The sequence below is a fragment of the Chiloscyllium punctatum genome, chromosome 6, assembly GCF_047496795.1.
Source record: "Chiloscyllium punctatum isolate Juve2018m chromosome 6, sChiPun1.3, whole genome shotgun sequence".
NCBI classification, from domain to species: Eukaryota; Metazoa; Chordata; class Chondrichthyes; order Orectolobiformes; family Hemiscylliidae; genus Chiloscyllium; species Chiloscyllium punctatum.
This window is the reverse complement of record NC_092744.1, coordinates 24,541,497-24,560,231: the sequence shown is the minus strand read 5'-3', so window position 1 is coordinate 24,560,231 and position 18,735 is coordinate 24,541,497. Positions and strand designations below refer to the sequence as shown.

Below are 18,735 nucleotides of genomic sequence, written 5' to 3'. Positions count from 1 at the left end.
GTGTAAGCTGTTCAGTTTGAAAGTTGCTACAGCATTCGAACAGGATGTGGGAATTGGGAACTGGGGATCAGGAGCTGAAACCTGGGATGGGACCATGGCCTACATCCACAACTGGGAGGAATTTGTAAAAGCGGCTGAAAAGCTGTGCCTCACGGAGCCCATGAAGGTTCATGTGGTCATTAAGTATCGACACTGCGCTGGGCTTCTGTCTGTGAAAGTGACTGATGATATTGTGTGTCTGCAAAACAAGACAGACCAAGCTCAGAATGTGAAGAAGTTTGAGAAGTTCCAGAACCAGTTGGTGCATCTCATCGTTTCCCCGAGAATCTCGCAGCAACCTGATGGAGATGGACTAAGGAGCAGTATTTTTTGCTGAGCCCACTTAGGGAAAAGCTAAAGAGAACTTGTGTGCAGAAAACCTATTAGAGATGCAAGCCTGAAAAACTGATACAGGTTTTGAAGGGAGATGTGTATGTCTTAGAGGATAGAGTCTGAGGATGGAGACTGAAGGTGAAGATTACCTGAGGAGGCTGTAGTGAGACTGAGAGTGAGATGGGACATACTGCAGCTACTGACCATCAGTGTTGGAAGGAGGGTGATTGGGATATCTATTACATGTCCAGGACAATATTGAGCTTCAAGTGTTTTCCATTTTAAAACAAGTTGAAAGATAATCGTGTGGTTTTAAAAGAAACAGCAAATTTCACTCATGTCCCGCAAGTGGGGTTGCCAACTCCGATCAGATGCATTCCTGGATGATTTTCCAGGTCACAATGGTCCTACTGCTTCATTCCTTCCCATTGGTGAGATGACATGGAAATACAGTACCATGTTATCCTGCAACCCCATGACCAATAAGGACGTAGGCAGGCTGTTCCAAAATGGTAAGAAGGCATGAATCACCAACAAGGCCAAGGCTCTCATCTACAATAATTTTCACAATTAATAACAAGGTTCAAAGACAAGACACTTTGAAAACATCATGTTTTAGAACTCTCCTTGCTGGCCGCAGTGTCCTGGAGATCAATTCCTGGATATTGTCGGGCAATTCTTGGTGTATTAGCAACCCACACCTTTGATTCGATTGCTGCCCTGTGTTTTTTATTGGGACGTTATATGATTAAGAGGTAATCAGGCAAACCTTACTTAGGGAAGGAGCCAGGAATTAATCCCCTTGAATAGTCACCTCCCCTAAGTTTAATATCAGGCGCAGCTTTTCATGAGTTACAGAGAGTTTCTGAATGTCGGAGTTTTGTAGGCCGTCCTGAAACAGCACAGGCCAAGCCCTAGAGACACGCACAACCACGAACTCAAAGAAAACTGTGACACTTGGTGCTCAGACCAGTTAGCATATTGCACACACTTTCAGTGCCATCAGATTGATTCTTGCACTTCTTTCCCAACAGCCAAACTTACAAAGAAGACATATAACAGCAGCATTTACCTTGTACACCTGTCCGTATGTGCCATTGCCAACAAGTTCCACCAGTTCAAAAATACCAGCTGGATCCTGCAAAAAAAGAAGGAATGCAGAGAGAGAGATTGTGTTACAACTCGTCAATGAATGCAAGTTATTTAAACAATGCTCACAATACAACAGTTAGACGCATCCGGAAGTTAAACCATGTTGCATCTCCACAGCTTCTCCATAAAGCATTTTGGAACAGGAGGAGGCTATTCAGACTCTCAATTCATTCTTGCAATGTGGCTAAGCCAGTATTTATTGTCTATCCCCAACTGCCAGAATGCAGTTAAAAATCAACCACATTGCTGTGTGCCTGGACTGACATGCAGGCCAAGATTAGATGAGATCTCTAAAAGGTATTAGTGAACCAAATGGGTTTTTAACAATATTTAAGCCTGGCTATATGGTCGCCATTAGACTAGTGGTTGTTTTTAATTGGAGTAAAATTTTACATGGAGGAAGTTGAACCCATATTCCTGGAGCATTGTCTGAGATTCTGGATCAGTAGTCCGGTGACACGACAATTATCCTATGGTCTCCCCATGAATTTGCTATTCACTAAAATTGTTACCGAGCTCTAGCTAACTTCCACAACTTTTAATTCGCTCTCTGAACTAAAATCTCAAGTGATTCCAACATCTGCATTGTTTGAGGGGGAGTGTTTGAGATTTATACAAATCACTATTGATCTTGCCCTCCTTTGAGGTTAGGCCCACTTGCTCTGGACACTTTCACCAGAGAAAGTTGTTTCTCTTTTCATTGAATCTCATTCATTTTGAGCACCTTGATCAGTTTGTCCTTCTAAGTCAAGGGGCTATTGTCAGTTCACAGAAGGGCTATGCCACACATAAAACATTAAACACAATAGATGCACAGAAGTTAAAAAAAATGCATTGCTACGGTTTATGAAAAGAAAAGGAATTTTCCCAAATTTACCGTGAGCACGTGGTCTGAATTAGATTAGATTAGATTCCCTACAGTATGGAAACAGGCCCTTTGGCCCAACTGGCCCTCTGAAGAATAACCCACCCAGACCCATTCCCCTACCCTATATTTAACCCTGACGAATGCACCTAACACTATGGTCAACTTAGCATGACCAATTCACCTGACCTGCACATCTTTGGGACTATTTGTGCAATTTTGTTGTGCACCAACTGGCCACATTCAAACCTTGAGACTTGAGAATGTGGTGCTGGAAAAGCACAGCAGGTCAGGTAACACCCGAGGAGCAGGTGAATCAACGTTTCGGGCAAAAGCCTCCTCCTCCTCAGATGCTGTCTGACCTGCTGTGATTTTCCAGCAGCACACTCTTGACTCTGATCTCCAGCATCTGCAGTCCCCACTTTCTCCACATTCAAACCGAAGCAACAAAAAAAACAGCATTTTGCAAGATCTTCACTGGCAACCCCAATGAAAGGTTGTAAAGAGCACTGGATAAATGTATGCTTCATCTTTCTTTGAAATGATTGAAGGAGGAGAGCGACAGAGTCAGAGAGACAGAGTCAGAGATTATTTCTTTGTGGGGGGGAGCCAGAACAAAGGGTCAAATATTAAAAATTCAAGCTAGCCTGTTCAAAGTAGTAGTGCTGTACGACACTATGACTCTTGAACAGATCTCTTAAATAAATCTTTGACAGAAAAATCCATCCTTTTCTTCATTTGATTGAGTTGGATTCATAGGTTCTTCTGTATGTATACAATCTCTGGTGTTCCCTTCTCCTGACCTGATGACACCTTCTCAGCTGTTTCTCTCCCATATCTCACAGTATGGGTGTTCACAGGCTACTTGACTGCATCAGTCATCACAGTCCAGCCAGACCCACATCTCACTCTCACGCTTTCTTGCGAGAGAATTATTGGCGACACCTCTTTCCAAGTTCAAACAACAACTTGCAATTACATGTATTGCTGCAACACTGGCATCTATCTGACCATGTGCAAAACTGCCCAGGTGTGTCCTGCACACACAAAACAGGAGAAAACAACCTGAATAATTATCACCATTTTCAGTCTATGCTCAATAGTCAATGAAGTGATGGAACTGTCATGAGCAGTGCTTTCAAGCAACACACACTCAGCAATAATCTGCTCATTGACATTCAGTTTGAGTTCTGCCACACAGCTTCTGACCTCATTATAGCCTTGGATCAAGCATGGACAAAAGCGCCAAATTCTAAACGTGAGATGAGAATGATTGCTTGTGAGATCAAGGTCACATTTGACTGACTCCTGATGAAGGGTCCTGACCCGAAACGCCACTCTCCTGCTCCTTCAATGCTGCTTGATCTGCTGTGCTTTTTCCAGCTCGACACTTTACTGACTCATACTTCTTCAAGCCACTCACTGTCCTGACTTGAAAATATATCACTGTTCCCTCAGTGTTGCTGGGTCAAAATCCTGAAATTCCCGTCGTAACAGCATTACGCATCAACACCTGTAGTGGTTCAAAATCGCAACTCACCACTGCCTTCTCCAAGGTAATATGGAAGAGGTAATCACTGATAGCCTCGCCAGTGAAACCCACATCCCATGAACAAATTAAAACAAAAATCTTACTTTGCTCTTCACAGGATCGGAAGATGTGAAGTTGGAGGAGAAAGCCATTTGGCCCCACGAATCATGCACTTTTATTCAATATAATCATGACTGACCTGGTTCTGGCCTCAACTATTGCATCCTGTCTGTTCCTCTGGATGGTTCTCTACTTTGTAGAGCAAAATCCTGAAATTCCTGCAGTAAAAGCATTATGATCAACCCATTACTTAAAACGCAGCTCACCACCACCTTCTGCAAGGTAATACGGGAGAGCAATCAATGCTAGCCTGGCCCTGAATATATTCAGTGCCCCAGCAGGGAACAGAAATGCAAAGTCTCAGCTGCTCACAGTCCCTCAAGCAAGCTTCTTTCTTTTATGTCATTGGTGTTCCAAGTGACCAGGACAACTGGATCCTCCCTCTCACACTCTAATTCTTCTCTAGCCCTAAAGAGATGGCCCTAACTTGTGCACCAGGCAGGAAATGCAGCCTTGGGGTTTAAATGATTGGATGCAGAGCTTAGAACTATCACTCAACCGTTATCCATGTTTAACCATGATGCACTGTGTTAAATGCACCATCCTGTTTGAAAACACTATGTAATAAACCTACCTGTTCTTTCAGAGCACCCTCCACAGTGGGCAGGCTCAGCAGGAGAAGAGACTGAACAGTTTCCACCTTCACTGTCTCAGACACATCCTCACCACCTCTGGGCAGGAAAAGGTCACAAACTCTGAGGTTATGGCTCATTCCATCAACACACACTCATTGTTGAACCACAGACTGAGCCACATTCATCAGACAGATGGTGGCCAATCACCTTCTGCACTGTGGAATGAGCAATGGGTCATGACCTGCTGATTGCCCACACCTTGGCTGCTAGGACACCTGCAAGTGAGATTGCAAGATGGTGGACATCAACAACCGGGAGTCAGTGACCTCTGAAGGGCACTGTAAAAGCTGAGCAGAAACAAAAAGCTCAGCCATTGACAACTGAGCCTTGAGATCCAATGAATTGTGCAGTTACTCAGCTCACTGTCTTCCGAAGACCCAGAGTGGGGGTCCTAAGTCGGACCAAAGAACAATTAACTGAAGCTGAAACATTAACTCTGACGTATTTCAACAGATGCTGCGTGAACTGCTGAGTTTATCCAGCAATTTCTGTCTTTGTTTCTGATTTTCAGCATCCGCAGTTCTTCAAGTTTTTTAACAATTAACACGGCATTAGTAACCAGAACACAAACTATCATCTTATGGGACAGAATGCTTTGTTGCACAGAACATTACAGGCTCTTCAGGCCATCTCCTCAGGCCACTGTTTATTTGACACATATGTCTCACACTCAAATGAGCACTTTCCCTGCCTGACCCTGTATCCTTCTATTCCCTTCTCCCTAATGCGTGAATCAAGCCTCTGCACTAATGCATCACCACTCACTGCTTCAACCACTCTACCCTCTGTATGAAGAATCCCTTCTTAAATTCTTTATTCGATCTGTCAGTGACTATCTTATATTTATGGCCCCTTGTGTTCAACTATTTCAGATCATAACCACTGCTCCCATTTTTTCTGACAGCAGCTGGTATCATTGACAGATCCACATGACCCAGCGTTTGCCTTGTTTCTTTATGAATCCTGTAACTATATCCTTTTTGCAAAGGAGTCAGCTGTAGCTCAGTGGGTAGCACTCTTACCTAGGAGTCAGGGAGTTGTGGGTTACACTTGCAGGACTCGAGTTGAGTTCAAAAATCCAGGCTAGCAGCCCCAGAGCACTGCTGCACTGACAGAGTTTCATCCTGCAGGAGGACAGAAATGTCTTTTGGTGCTGACTCCACGGAGAACAGGAGAGTTATCCCCAATGTCTGATGTGTTCTCTAGAATTATGATGTTAATTCTGGTAACATGAACACTGACATGAGGGGCAGAGACAGAAATCATAGACCTCACTTTGAGCACACAATGGCCTCGCACCCCCAACCTGAACACTGTGGACTCCATATGTTATTAGACAATGATGTGCATCAAAATAAAATTAAATACATTACACTTCCATCACGGATATCACACTTCCTTTCACAGTTTAGATCAGAGTGGTGCTGGAAAAGCACAGCCAGTCAGGCAGCATTCGAGGAGCAGGAAAATTGATGTTTCAGGCAAAAGCCCTTCATCAGGAGTAGAGGCAGGGAGCCTCCAGATTTATCTCTCCACCCTGGAGGCTTCCTGTCTCTATTCCTGCTGAAGAGCTTTTGCTTGAAACATCGATTTTCCTGCTCCTCCAATGCTGCCTGACCTGCTGTGCTTTTCCAGCACCACTGTGATCTTGAGCCTTTCCCAGGCTGGTTGACTATTTTTTTCTGATGGATTGCAAAGTTCAGCAGTAATTATTCTGGATGAAGCTGATCGCTTTAAACAAGAATATCACGCTTGGTATAATGGTACACGGAATTCTCTGAAAGATACACCCTTGCTTGATCATTGAGATAAGAAATATCACAAAAAGGCCCTGCTTAAAATTTAACTTTCAACCAATGTCCGATGAACAAAACAGACCATTATCGCATTGCTGGGCTGGGGAGAATGCTGTAAGCAAACAGCTTCTGTATATCCTACATACAACAGTGAGGATATTTCAAGAAATTCTTCATGGACTGCAAGGTGTTTTACAATATCATGAGATATTCAAGGTGTTATTTAAATGCAGGTCTTTCTTATGCCTTCATTGTTTTCCTGATTTCCATCCTGATATACAGAGGAACCTCGATTATCTGAAATCAATTTTCCAAATATCAGATTAACTGAAGGAGATCTTGAGGCCCCGATAGAAACATTACATCAAAGACGTGTTTCCAACACTGATTGCATGTTTGTTTACAATGATTAAAAGTGAACTCGGCCTAGTGAAATGCTGCCGAGAACAGTCCTGGACTGATGGGAGCCCAGGCACCTTCTCCAAATGACCTACTGCCTTCCCTCTCTCTCTCCCCCCACACACTTTCTCTGGAGTTCTACACATGCGTGTACCCTAAACCTCCCTTCCCCAGATAATCTCTCCAATATTATCCTTTACAGGGCAATGGTGGAACCTGTCAAAAAGTTGTGTGGGTGGCTGTGTGTGTGCGTGTGCGTGTACGTGTGTGTGTGTGTCTGTGTCTGTGTGTGCCTGTGTGTATGCTATTTGAAGACTCACCCCCAAAAGGCAGCTGCAGCAGTCTTGTTGTGCAGTCTAGTCTGGCTGCCCCAGAGAGGGGTGTGTTTGGGGGGACGAGGGGGACAGTGTTGGATGGGGTTGGGGGGAAGGGGACCAGTATTGAATGGGGTTGGGGGTTGAGGGGGAAAGGGAACCGGTGTTGGACGGTGTTGGGGGGTCTGGGGGCGCAGGCAGGTGGCAGGGGCTCACGCGCGGTGTGCTGCTGCATGGGCTATGCTGTGCATCTCCTGAATGGGGAGTGGACTTAACAGAAAACTGTTAAGAGCCCCAGAGGAAAGGCATTGAATCAATTATCTGAACGACATAGTGTCTGCTCATCTCGTTCGGATAATCGAGGGTCCTCTTAGTTCTTTCTTCTTGTTTTTTCTTACTCTCCTTCCCTTTCCCGGCCTCTGCTCTTATTAAAAAATTGGTCCATTTCACCATTCAGCCGTCCTCAGGCAAGGCAAAGGGCGGTGGGGTCTACCTCCTAAATAACACCTCCTGCTGCTAAGACACGGCGACCTTGGTGAGTTACTGCTCTCCAGAATGTCTTACAGTAATGTGCCATCCCTTCTATCTGCTGCGTGAGTTCACCTCTACTATCCTGACATCCCACCCTATGTAGAAGTGAAGAGTGCACTTGATGTCGCATATAACGCTATAAGCAGTCTTGAGACAGAATACCCCAAGGACTTGTTCATTGTGACCAGTGACTTCAAGCAGGCCAATCTCCAGAATTTGCTACTGCAATACCATCAACACGTCTCCTGTGCCACCAAACACCCTTGACCATTGGTATACAACCATCAAAATGTCCACCTTTCCATCCCCCACCTGCATTATTGAAAATAAGCTCACAATGCTGTGCTTCACCTCCCAGCTTACTGAAGCAGGAGGACCCAGCACAGAGTGTAGTGCAGAACTGCAGAATCGGTCTGAGGCAACAGAAGGGCTTCTAGGGGACTGCTTAAGAGTCAGTGGGCCTGTCCATATTCAAGAATCAGTGGCCAACCTAAATAAGTATGCCACTACCATTACAGGCTTCATTAGTAAGTGAATGGAAGATTGCATGCCAAAGAAGTAAATCTGAATGTTCCCCAAACCATGGGTGAACTGGGAGATCGACTCCCTACTGAAGTCCAGGTCTGATGCATACAATTTGGGCAACCCCTATCTATACAGAAAATCCAGGTGTGACCTTCATAAGCCCATCAGAGATGCCAAGAGACAATATCAAACTAAGCTTGAGACCCAAACTGATCACATGTTCACCTGTCATTGTGGCAAGGATTGAGTGACATAATGCGCTACAAAAGTGAAGTTGAACAGAATTGTGGGTGACAATACATCCCTAACCTCTGAGATCAATGCGTTCTACACTCACTTTGAACAGAAGGTCAGTGAAATGATGTCACCTATCCCAACAATCTCAGCTGAACCTGTACCTACAGTCATCACCACAGACGTTAGTTCATCTTTCTTGAGTATGAACCCATGGAAAGTGACTGGCCCAGATGGAGTTCCTGGCCATGCACTCAGATCCTGCCTGAACCAGCTGGAGTATTCGCGGGAATATTCGCTGACATCTTTAACCTTTCCTTTCTACGATCTGAAGTCTCCACCTGTTTCAAGAGGAGCTCCATCATCGGAGGGCCAAAGCAAAATCTTGCAGTGTGCCTCAATGACTATTTCCCAGAGGCTCTTGTCTCCACAATTATGAAGTGTTCAAGAGGTTAGTCATGGGTCGCATCAACTCCAACCTACCAAATTGCCTTGATTCTTTATAATTCATGTACCAGTGCAACAGGTCCACAGCAGATGCCATCTCCTTGGCCCTACACTCATCCTTGGAGCATCTGGATAACAAGGACACCAACACTCCTCCAGCATTATCCTTAACACCGTTGCCCCGCAAAGATGCGTACTCATCCCTCTTCTATATTACTTATACACACACGCCCGTATGGCCAAAATCTGCTCCAACTCCATTTACAAGTTTGCTGATGACACCACCATTGTAAGGCAGATCCCAAACAGCGACAAGACAGAATACAGGAAAGAGACTGAGTGCTTAGTGGCATGGTGTAAAGACAACAATCCCTCCTTCAACATCATCAAAATGAAGGAGTTGATCATTGACATTGGGAAGCAGAGTGGGGGCCAAGCCCCTGACTGCATCAATGGTGCTGATGTGGAGATGGACAACAGCATCAAAGTCCTGGGAGCGATGATCATCAACAATTTGTCCTGGCCCACCCACATCAATGCGACAGTCAAGAAAGCACACCAATGTCTTTACTTTCTCAGGAGACTAAGGAAATTCAGCATGTCCACAAAGACTCTTACCAATTTTTATAGATGCACTGTAGAAAGCATTCTATCCAGATGCATTACAACATGGCTTGGCAACTGCTGTTTCCAAGACTGCAAGAAACTACACAGCGTTGTGTACACAGCCCAGTCCATCACACAAATCAGCCTTCCATCCATTGACTCCGTCTACACTCCCACTGCCTTGGGAAAGCAACTAACATAACGAAAGACCCCTCCCACTGCAGTTATACCCTCTTCCACCCTCTTCTGTTGGGCAGAAATATAAAGTTTGAATGCATGTACGAATAGGTTGAAGAACGGCTTCTTCCCCTCTGTTATCAGACTTATGAATAGACCTCTGCAATGTTAATTCTGATCTCTCTCTCTCTCTCTCTCTCTCTCTCTCTCTCTGCACCTTCTCTGTGGCTATAACATGGTATGCTGCACTTTGTTCTGCTACCCTGGTGCACTTTACATGGTACGATCTGCCTGCATAGCTTGCAAAACAACACTTCTCACTGTATCTCAGTACACGTGACAATGATAAATCAAACGCAAAATCTCCCACTTCGGATGATTTGATTTGATTTGATCTGATTTATTATTCTGTGTACTGAGATACAATAAAAAGTGTTGTTTTGTGTGCTAACCAGCCAAATCATACCTTATGTAAGTACAAAGTTAAAAAACACACACCAGGTTGCAGTCAATCAGGTTTTGTGATTTTTAACTTTGTCAACTCCCGTCCAACACCAGCATCTCCAAGTCATTGCACAAGTACAGCAGAATGCAGAATACAGTGTTAAATAGTGACTGACCTGAAACATTGACTCAGTCTCTCTCTCTCTCTCTCTTGCCAGAGGCTAACTGACTTGCGAAGAAAAATAGATTTTTTTTCCTTCCTGTCACATTTCCAGCATCCAGAGTGTTGTGCATTAGATATTCACGTTCTGGATGCACCCACTACCTTTGCCACACCCACTGTTGCAAACTCTGATAGTCAATAAGCTCTGCTCAAAAAACATCTCTTTATGGAAAAAAAAGTCAACATTTTTCCATTCTTGCAGTTTTCTTTTCATCTTCCAATTGTGGCCTGCAATTCCAGGCTCTTAATTTACTCATCACAGGAGCTTGAGGAGAAAGTCCAATTCTCTTGTCAGTTGACTCAGTGAGATTGCAGCCAGGATGATGTGCACAGAATTCAGGTTACCTGGACCATACAGAATTTGAATAGGGAAGGGAAAGGAAGGCATCAATCATGCTCCTGATGATCACACACTGTGCTTCCTGATGCGGCAAGAGGCCATATGCTCTCATTGAATGCCAAGTTCCTCAATTGAAAAACTGGCTGATGATATTAATTTGTCATCACCAAAAGATCTTCATGCAAATTCACAACAAACTGCACTTGTACCAAGCTTTTATTGCAGTAAAATCTTCTCAGCTGCTTCACAGTGGAGATTACCATTCACTAGATACGGGACTAGCCATATAATGAAGAGCTTTTGCCCGAAACGTCGATTTTCCCGCTCCTCGGATGCTGCCTGACTTGCTTTTCTAGCACCACACTCTCAACTCTAGCCTATTAAGTGTCGGTTTACAAAAGCAGATTAGAGGCTGTGAATTCTGCAGCAATTAACTTAACAGCTGTCCAAAACTTGCCCACCATCTACAAGGCAGAAATTAATAATACTCAAGAAGGTCATCACCAGCCACGCCAAGGCAAGGCTTGATTGGTATCCCATCTACCACCTTCAAAATTCACTCCCTTCACCACTGATGCACAGGGACAATACTGTGTACCATTTACAAGATGCACTACAGCATATCGCCAAGGTTCTTTTGACAGCACTTTCCAAACCTGTGACCTCTATCATCCAGAAAGACACGGGCAGCAGATACATGGGAACACCACCATTTGCAGGCTCCCCTTCAGGTCATGCACCATCCTGATTTGGAAATATATCATTGTTCCTTCAATGTTGCTGGGTCAAAATCCTTCCCTAATATCATTCAGTATGTCACATGGAATGCAGTGGTTCAAGAAGGCAGCCCACCACTGTTTTCTTAAGGGGAACTAATGCCAGCCTTTTCAATAGTAGCCACATCCTACAAACATGAACTATCATGTCAACATCCCATTCACACATTCACCATTCTACCAATTTGTAGAAATGCTCATGGTTGTTATGACCCCTCAATTCCCACATTATCCTCATCAATATATCTTCGTAAGACCTAGGAGTTCAGCTGCGGTTTATTACACCAAGGGGAACGGAAATCCACAGGTCACTGCCCCAAGAGGTTTTGGAATACAGGGCATCAACTAAAGTTTTCGACCGGATTGAATCGATTTTTGTTACACACGGTGATTTCATTATACGCAGGAAAGGTGGAGCTGAGCTAGAGATCAGTCATGATCTCATGAAAATGGTAGGACAGACCCAGAAGCAGACTGGCTCTCTACTGTTCCTGTGTTCTAACAACTAGTCAGGCCATTCTCTGGCACAGAATTGTTTATTTTCTCTCCTTCTTCAAACACTACCTGTCTCCACATTTTCTCTCCTCATAAAAGAGGCATGTCAGCAACAGATCAAATATCTTATTGAGACCTTCAGAAAGGATGAACGGAAATGGAAAAGACAAGGTACTGCTATGCTCATCAATAGAAACATTATTATCAAGAAAGTGGTTATTCAGTTCAAGAAGATACTGCCAATGCAATTCGGGTATAAATGGGTCAAAGGAACAGGAGGAGACCATTCAGTCCCTCGGGGATATTCTATTCTAGATCTGATTTTAAAGGCTGTGGATTCTTTCTTGCATCATGTCTCTTTGTGCCACCACAATGATCACCCAGAAGGTGTTTCTATAAATCAATCCTATAAAGCTCTTTATAGGCCTAATGAGATTCCCCCATAATATTATACGCCCAAGAGACTGCTAGTCAAATCTAAGCACAATTTTGAAAGATTGTACCATTTGCAAGATGCAGTAGTTGTCACATGTACTGAGATACAGTAAAAAGTGTTGTTTTGCATGCTAACCAGCCAAATCATACCTTACATACATACAGCAGGATAATAGAACAGAATGCAGGAGATTACCCCATAATATTGTACACCCAAGAGATTGTCATTCAAGTCTAAGCACAATTTTGAAAGAGCCGTATCGAACCTGAAACATGAACTCTGTTTCTCTCTCCTCAGATACTGCCAGACCTGTGGAGTTTCTCCACCATTTCCTGTTTTTATCACGCTAATCTCTGTCCTTTGACTACAGACTGAAACTCTTTTCACCTTCAGTTACCTCCACCATTCCCACTGAGGGCCATTCCTTGCATTTGTTCAGTGTTCTGCTCCCCTAAGTCCTCTGCATAATATCTTGAGACCTGTTGTAAATTAAAGGTATTTGCAAGCAGCTGTTGTTGTTGATACAAACAACCGAAAACATTTCTGAAAATGAATCCATTGTCACCAACAAGTTTGGTCTTGGCTATTGTGCACATATTGATTTCAACAGATTATTATGAACATTGTTCGCCAACTGTTTGAATGCAGCTTGGTGAGTTTCCTTCTCGTGCTGTATTCAGCAATCACAATAAGTAAATTGGTTCACAATTAACCTCTTCTTCATCTTTCAGTAAGGTGCCTACCTGTAAGTAAAAACTCAGGAGGTATTTTGTTTCAACTTTGTTTACCATTCAAATGTGTGATGGGTGAAGAGGTTGGCGGTCATGTGACAAAACCTTCAGGAATACAGGTACATCCAACTACAGTTCAAAACCCAAGGCACTAAACTCCAAAACCTGACCATATCTGAATCAAGTTCAGAACTAAAGACTGTTGCTCCCCATTACAGTCTCTTGTGTTCAACTGCATTGTAAAATTGATTATTTTGTGTGGGCTCCTTCTACCCTGAAGTGATATGGAAGCATGGATATCCATCTTTCTGGTCTAATTAAAAGAGCCTTGTTCAATATACAAGAGGAGGTTTATTGTATTTCTATTTACAGATTACACAAATCCGACCCATACAAATATGGTCTACATTATTACAGAGCTGAAAATGTGTTGCTGGAAAAGCGCAGCAGGTCGGGCAGTATCCAAGGAGCAGGAGAATCGACGTTTCGGGCATGAGCCCTTCTTCAGGAATTCCTGAAGAAGGGTTCATGCCCGAAACGTTGATTCTCCTGCTCCTTCTTGAAGAAGGGCTCATGCCCGAAACGTCGATTCTCCTGCTCCTTGGATGCTGCTTGACCTGCTGCGCTTTTCCAGCAACACATTTTCAGCTCTGATCTCCAGCATCTGCAGTCCTCACTTTCTCCTCCTACATTACTACAGAGACTGTTAGGAACACACTAGGTCCCAGGTCTGTCTCCTTCAAGCTCCTTCATTACTTTACTCAGGTCCCTATCCCATTGTCACAGGGGGTGGTGCTTATTGCACTTAATTATGTATTAAGCCTTTCAAATCCATGTACAGTAACCGCTCTCAAATCGCCATTCACATCTAAGTCTAAAAGAAAGCACAAAGTTCTCTTCAACTGTCCTGATCCTCACATGATACCAAACCAACTGCTATCTCTGATTTACATTTTCCTGGAGAATTTATCATATCATAACAACAGCCTTACATTCCCAACTTGCTCATCAGCTTCACTGTTTTTTTTTCAATCCAATCTCTCAATTCCTTTCCCTTGCCCAATTAGATTGTTCCTAACATCTAAATTAAACCACTCTTATTTAAATTATCCAAGTTGTGGTAAACAAGTGAGTCGAAGAGTGTGGTGCTGGAAAAACGCAGCCCGTCCAGGCAGCATCCGAAGAGAAGGAGAATCGACGGATTTGGGCATAAGCTCTTCATCAAGCGTCATGCCAAAAACATTGATTCTCCTGCTCCTCGGATGCTGCCTGACCTGCTGTGCTTTTCCAACACCACACTCTTTGACTTTGACACAGCAAGTGACTGTGGGCCTCAAAAAATGTCAGTCAATCAAAGAGAACCAGAATGGAGTTGTAATGGTCGGGTCATGCCTCAGTGTAGTAGTAGCTAAATTAGTGGATAAGGAATATTTGTGGATGTCATTTATATCGACTTACCCCAGAAGGCATTTGATAAAGTTCCTCATAAGCGATTGCTTGCTAAAGATGGGCTCAAGGAGTTAAAAGCAAATTATTAGGAAGTCCACTCAGCAGCTGGAGAGAGCAAGGGTTTCTGGACAGATACTGATGTGATTGATAACATCCCACAGTATCCAGGTTGGGTCTTTAAACATTCATCATGTTTTTTAATGAGCTGGAAAATGGTACTGAAAACCACATATTCAACTTTGATAATGGCACGGAGGTAATCAAGCAATCTAAATGGGCGATGCTGATAAGCTTGATGAATGAGATAATAGATTGCACTGACTGCAAATGTAAGGTCTTCCATCCAAAGAGGTAAATTTCTAAATGGTGAAAAGCTAGAAAGAGGCGATATCTGATGTGACTTGAGGGGTGTGGGGGAGTTTACATCCAAGTTCATGGATCATGTAAATGGCAAAAATCAGGGAAAGTTAACAAGTCAAGAGATTAACAGAATCAGTATATCAGGTGGACTAGATTACATGGGGATATAATGTAGGGATATGTATGGGGTATAATCAAGATGCTCTTGGGTGACATGAAAATTGGTAAGGTGGTAGAAAGTGAAGAAACTCATCATAAATTGCAGGAAGATATCAATGGGACTAGTCAGACAGGAAGAGCAGTGGTAAATAGAATTCAACTTGGAAAAGAGTGAAGTAATACTTTTGGAGAGGTCCAACAAAGCAAGGGATTGAACTATGAATGTTAGAACCCTAGAAGATACTGAAGATCAGTCTGTATTATCCACAGATCCCGGAACATGACAGGGTGGACGGTGAAGAGGGCATTTGGGATACTTGCCTTTATTAGGCGAGGTATTGAATATAAGAACAGGGAGGTTATGCTGGAACTGTAAAAGATAAAGTCACCACAGTTCTACTAGAACATAGGGTTGCTCTCTCATTAGACAGCGATAATTTGTGCTGGTTTAACCTAAGGGTCACCATATCTCAGGTGAGAAGAAGAGTCCTTCATGGTAATGTTCAGCAAATGTGGGAATTGGACACTCTTAGCATCACTCTGCATTGGAAATCACTCGTCCAGTCAACTTTTTAAAATTCATTCACAAGATGAGGTTGTCACTGGCTAGGCCAGCATTTATTATTAATAATAATTTATTAATTATTTAAGAGTCAACCACATTACTGCAGGTCTGGAATCACTTATGGTCCAGACCAGATAGGGATAGAAGTTTCCTTCACTAAAGAGTATTAGTGAACCAGATAGTACTGTTTTTCCCCAACAATAATTTCATGGTCACCATTAGAATCTTAATTCCAGATTTTTATTGCATTCCAATTCCACTAACTGCAGAACATTATTGTCTCTCTGGATTAACAGTGCAGCAATAATACCACTTGGCTGTTGCATCCCCTGCTGAGCTAACTGAACCCATTGGATCTCTACAAAACACTGGTTAGGGCCACGACTGGAGGATTGCTTGCAATTCTGGTCACCACATTATAGAAAGGATGCGATCACATAAGGCATTTACTGAAGTGATGGAGGGTCATATTTATGAGGAAAGATTGAATAGGCAGGGGTTGCTTTCCTTGGAGCAGAGAAGGTTGAGCGGAGACACGACAGAAGCCTATAAGATTATAAGAGGCATAGATAGGGTGGATAGAAAGTCTATTTTTCAATAGTAATGGATCAATAACTGGGGGCATAGATTTACGCTAAGGTGAAGAAGGCTAAGAGGAGATTTAAGGAGAGTGGTGAGAGTCTGGAACTCACTGCATCAAAATGTGGTTGAAACAGAAACTCTCAAAACATTTAAGCAATTTTAACATTTTCACTTGTGATGACATATGGTTCCAGAGCTTTGGGACAAAAGCTGATCTTTGTTGCCTGAATTGTGCTGATCTCATTCTTTACTAACACAGTTACCCTGCTTCCTCTTCCTTTCCGCCTATCCTTCCAAAGTGTTTCATACCCCTTAATACTCATTTCTCAGCCCCATGTTGCTAACTAAAAGAACAAATAACAAGCACTACCCGCTAAGAACAGTTCAACAGTAACGGAAGGTAGGAAAAGAGAGAGGGAACTCAACTTCTCATTTGTAACCATGTCTCTATAATTGCTATCAGATCATTATCACTTATTTCTATTGGTGCCATGAATCCATCTATCTTCTGGCAAAATTCATATGCATTCAGATAAATTGTCTTTGACTTTGCCTTTTGATCAGTTCATCCTACTCTAATCCTACTTGCTGGATACATTGCCTCATACTCAATTTGCAAGGACACTGCTTCAAGGAAAGGCCACCCGAGTGGAACAGATCAGACCCCAAAAAATATCACACACCAAAGAGAAGTTTGCAAAGTCCCTATGAGACTAGTCTCTTTCACCAGCAAGAAATCCCATTCATCCAACTTCAACATCCTTCCCACTTGGTGCAAAATATGTCTTGTGAGCTGTTAGCATCACAGAAATGCTGCACTGTGCAAGCCCAGTACTGAATAGTGTGGCATATGAGGATTAATCAGCATCATAGAGCTTGGTTGACAGTCCAGATGTCAGTGCTAGAAATACAAGGCCCTTTAAATATCAATTAGAACAGCGAAAGAGTTGAATGAGAGCAGTTGATGCACACCAAGTCTTTATATTAGTGCAGTGTTACAAGTGTGAGACCATCATTGTACAGGATGATTAGAAAATATGTGTGCTGTGATAGTGTATCTATTTCTGAACTCGAAGGCCTGGGTTAAGTCTCACTTGCATCAGAGCTCCGTAATAAAATCTCTGAACAAGTTAATTATCTTCAAAAAGAGATGATTTCTTTTGCGTACAACTCCATTTCAGTTGAATTCCCTCTTTCTTTTTGTACCTTCCCTTACTGTTGAACTGTTCTTAGCCGGTAGTGCTTGTTGCTTGTTCTTTTAATTAGTAACATGGGTGGTGAAAAAAATCCAGTTACGTAACAGCATGTCTGAACAGGAAAAGACAAAAAAAAAGGTTCTTGAGGGCTCTTTGTGGCATTATTCCTTCCTCTAGCCTAGAAGACTCAGATTCATATCCCACATGTTTCAGAAGTGTGTTATAACATGTCTGAAGAGATTGATTAAAAATATTCAAAAGCATTTGGTGAGCAATTGTTGAAGACAATGGCAGGACACATGGACCTGGGTTCAGACCTTACTTGTTCCAGAGATGGGTCATGACATCTCTAAACAGGATGTTTAAAAAAAAAGATACAATTGCTGAGCTTGGCTTAGTATGTAATCTAATTTGGTGCGATCACTTTAAAAAAAAGTTTGAGATACAGCCCTGAGTACAGAGTGCCTCAGCAGACATGTTTTGCCTATTAACTCTTAAAAAAAATCATTTTCTTTATATATCCACCTCCAGATCTCCCAGTTAACAATTTATAATACACAACCCTTAACAAACACTCCCCAGCAGAGCTATGCAGTAACACAAGACTGGGCTGTGTTGTTGTGGGCAGTATTTGTTCTTTGGGTGATTCGGTGGTGGGTTTTTAAACAGAAAGAGCTGGGCTCCCCTCCAGTGTGTGTTGGCAAGGAAGGGGCGCAGAAGGGAGGTGGGAAAAGTGATGTTTCTGCTAAATGATTGATTTACAATAAAACCCTTTGTATATCTCCAAACATCTTTTGCTCCCTATACCAACTTATGGATATTGGTCTGAAATTAAGAATCTACCGATGACAATTGTTAATTCTCGGAAAAACCCATCTGACTCACGAATGTCCTTCAGGGAAAGAAATCTGCCATTCTCATCTGGTCTGACCTACATGTGACTCCACAGCCTGGGTAGGGATTCCAATGATCACCACCAAAAGCGGCTCCGCAGCAGCTGTACTGATCAGGCTGGTTGGGTCCTAAAGGACAGCTGGGTCTGCGGCAGGTTGATGGGAACCAACAAGAGGGAAAAACATAGTTGACCTCATCCTTACCAGACTGCCGATTCTGTCCATGAGAGTATCAGTAAGAGTTACCACTGAACAGTGGAGTTGAAGTCACAGCTTCACCTTGAGAACGCACTCCATTGTATTGTGTGCCAATATCAGAGTGCTAAATGGGACAGACTTCAAACAGATCTAGCAACTCAAGACTGGGCATCCATGAGGTACT

The 18,735-nt window shown here is 43.0% G+C and overlaps 1 protein-coding gene across 8 annotated transcripts in view; it reads right to left on the bottom strand.

Moving 5' to 3' along the window:
- LOC140478784 (TRAF2 and NCK-interacting protein kinase-like) overlaps positions 1 to 18,735 on the bottom strand; it is a 245,463-nt gene that overhangs the window by 201,985 nt on the left and 24,743 nt on the right. For all 8 annotated transcript variants that reach the window (XM_072572152.1, XM_072572154.1, XM_072572155.1 and 5 more), the window contains exon 2: positions 1,445 to 1,510. In XM_072572152.1, the coding sequence (XP_072428253.1) occupies positions 1,445 to 1,510 (66 nt within the window). The remainder of the gene's footprint in view (positions 1 to 1,444; positions 1,511 to 18,735) is intronic.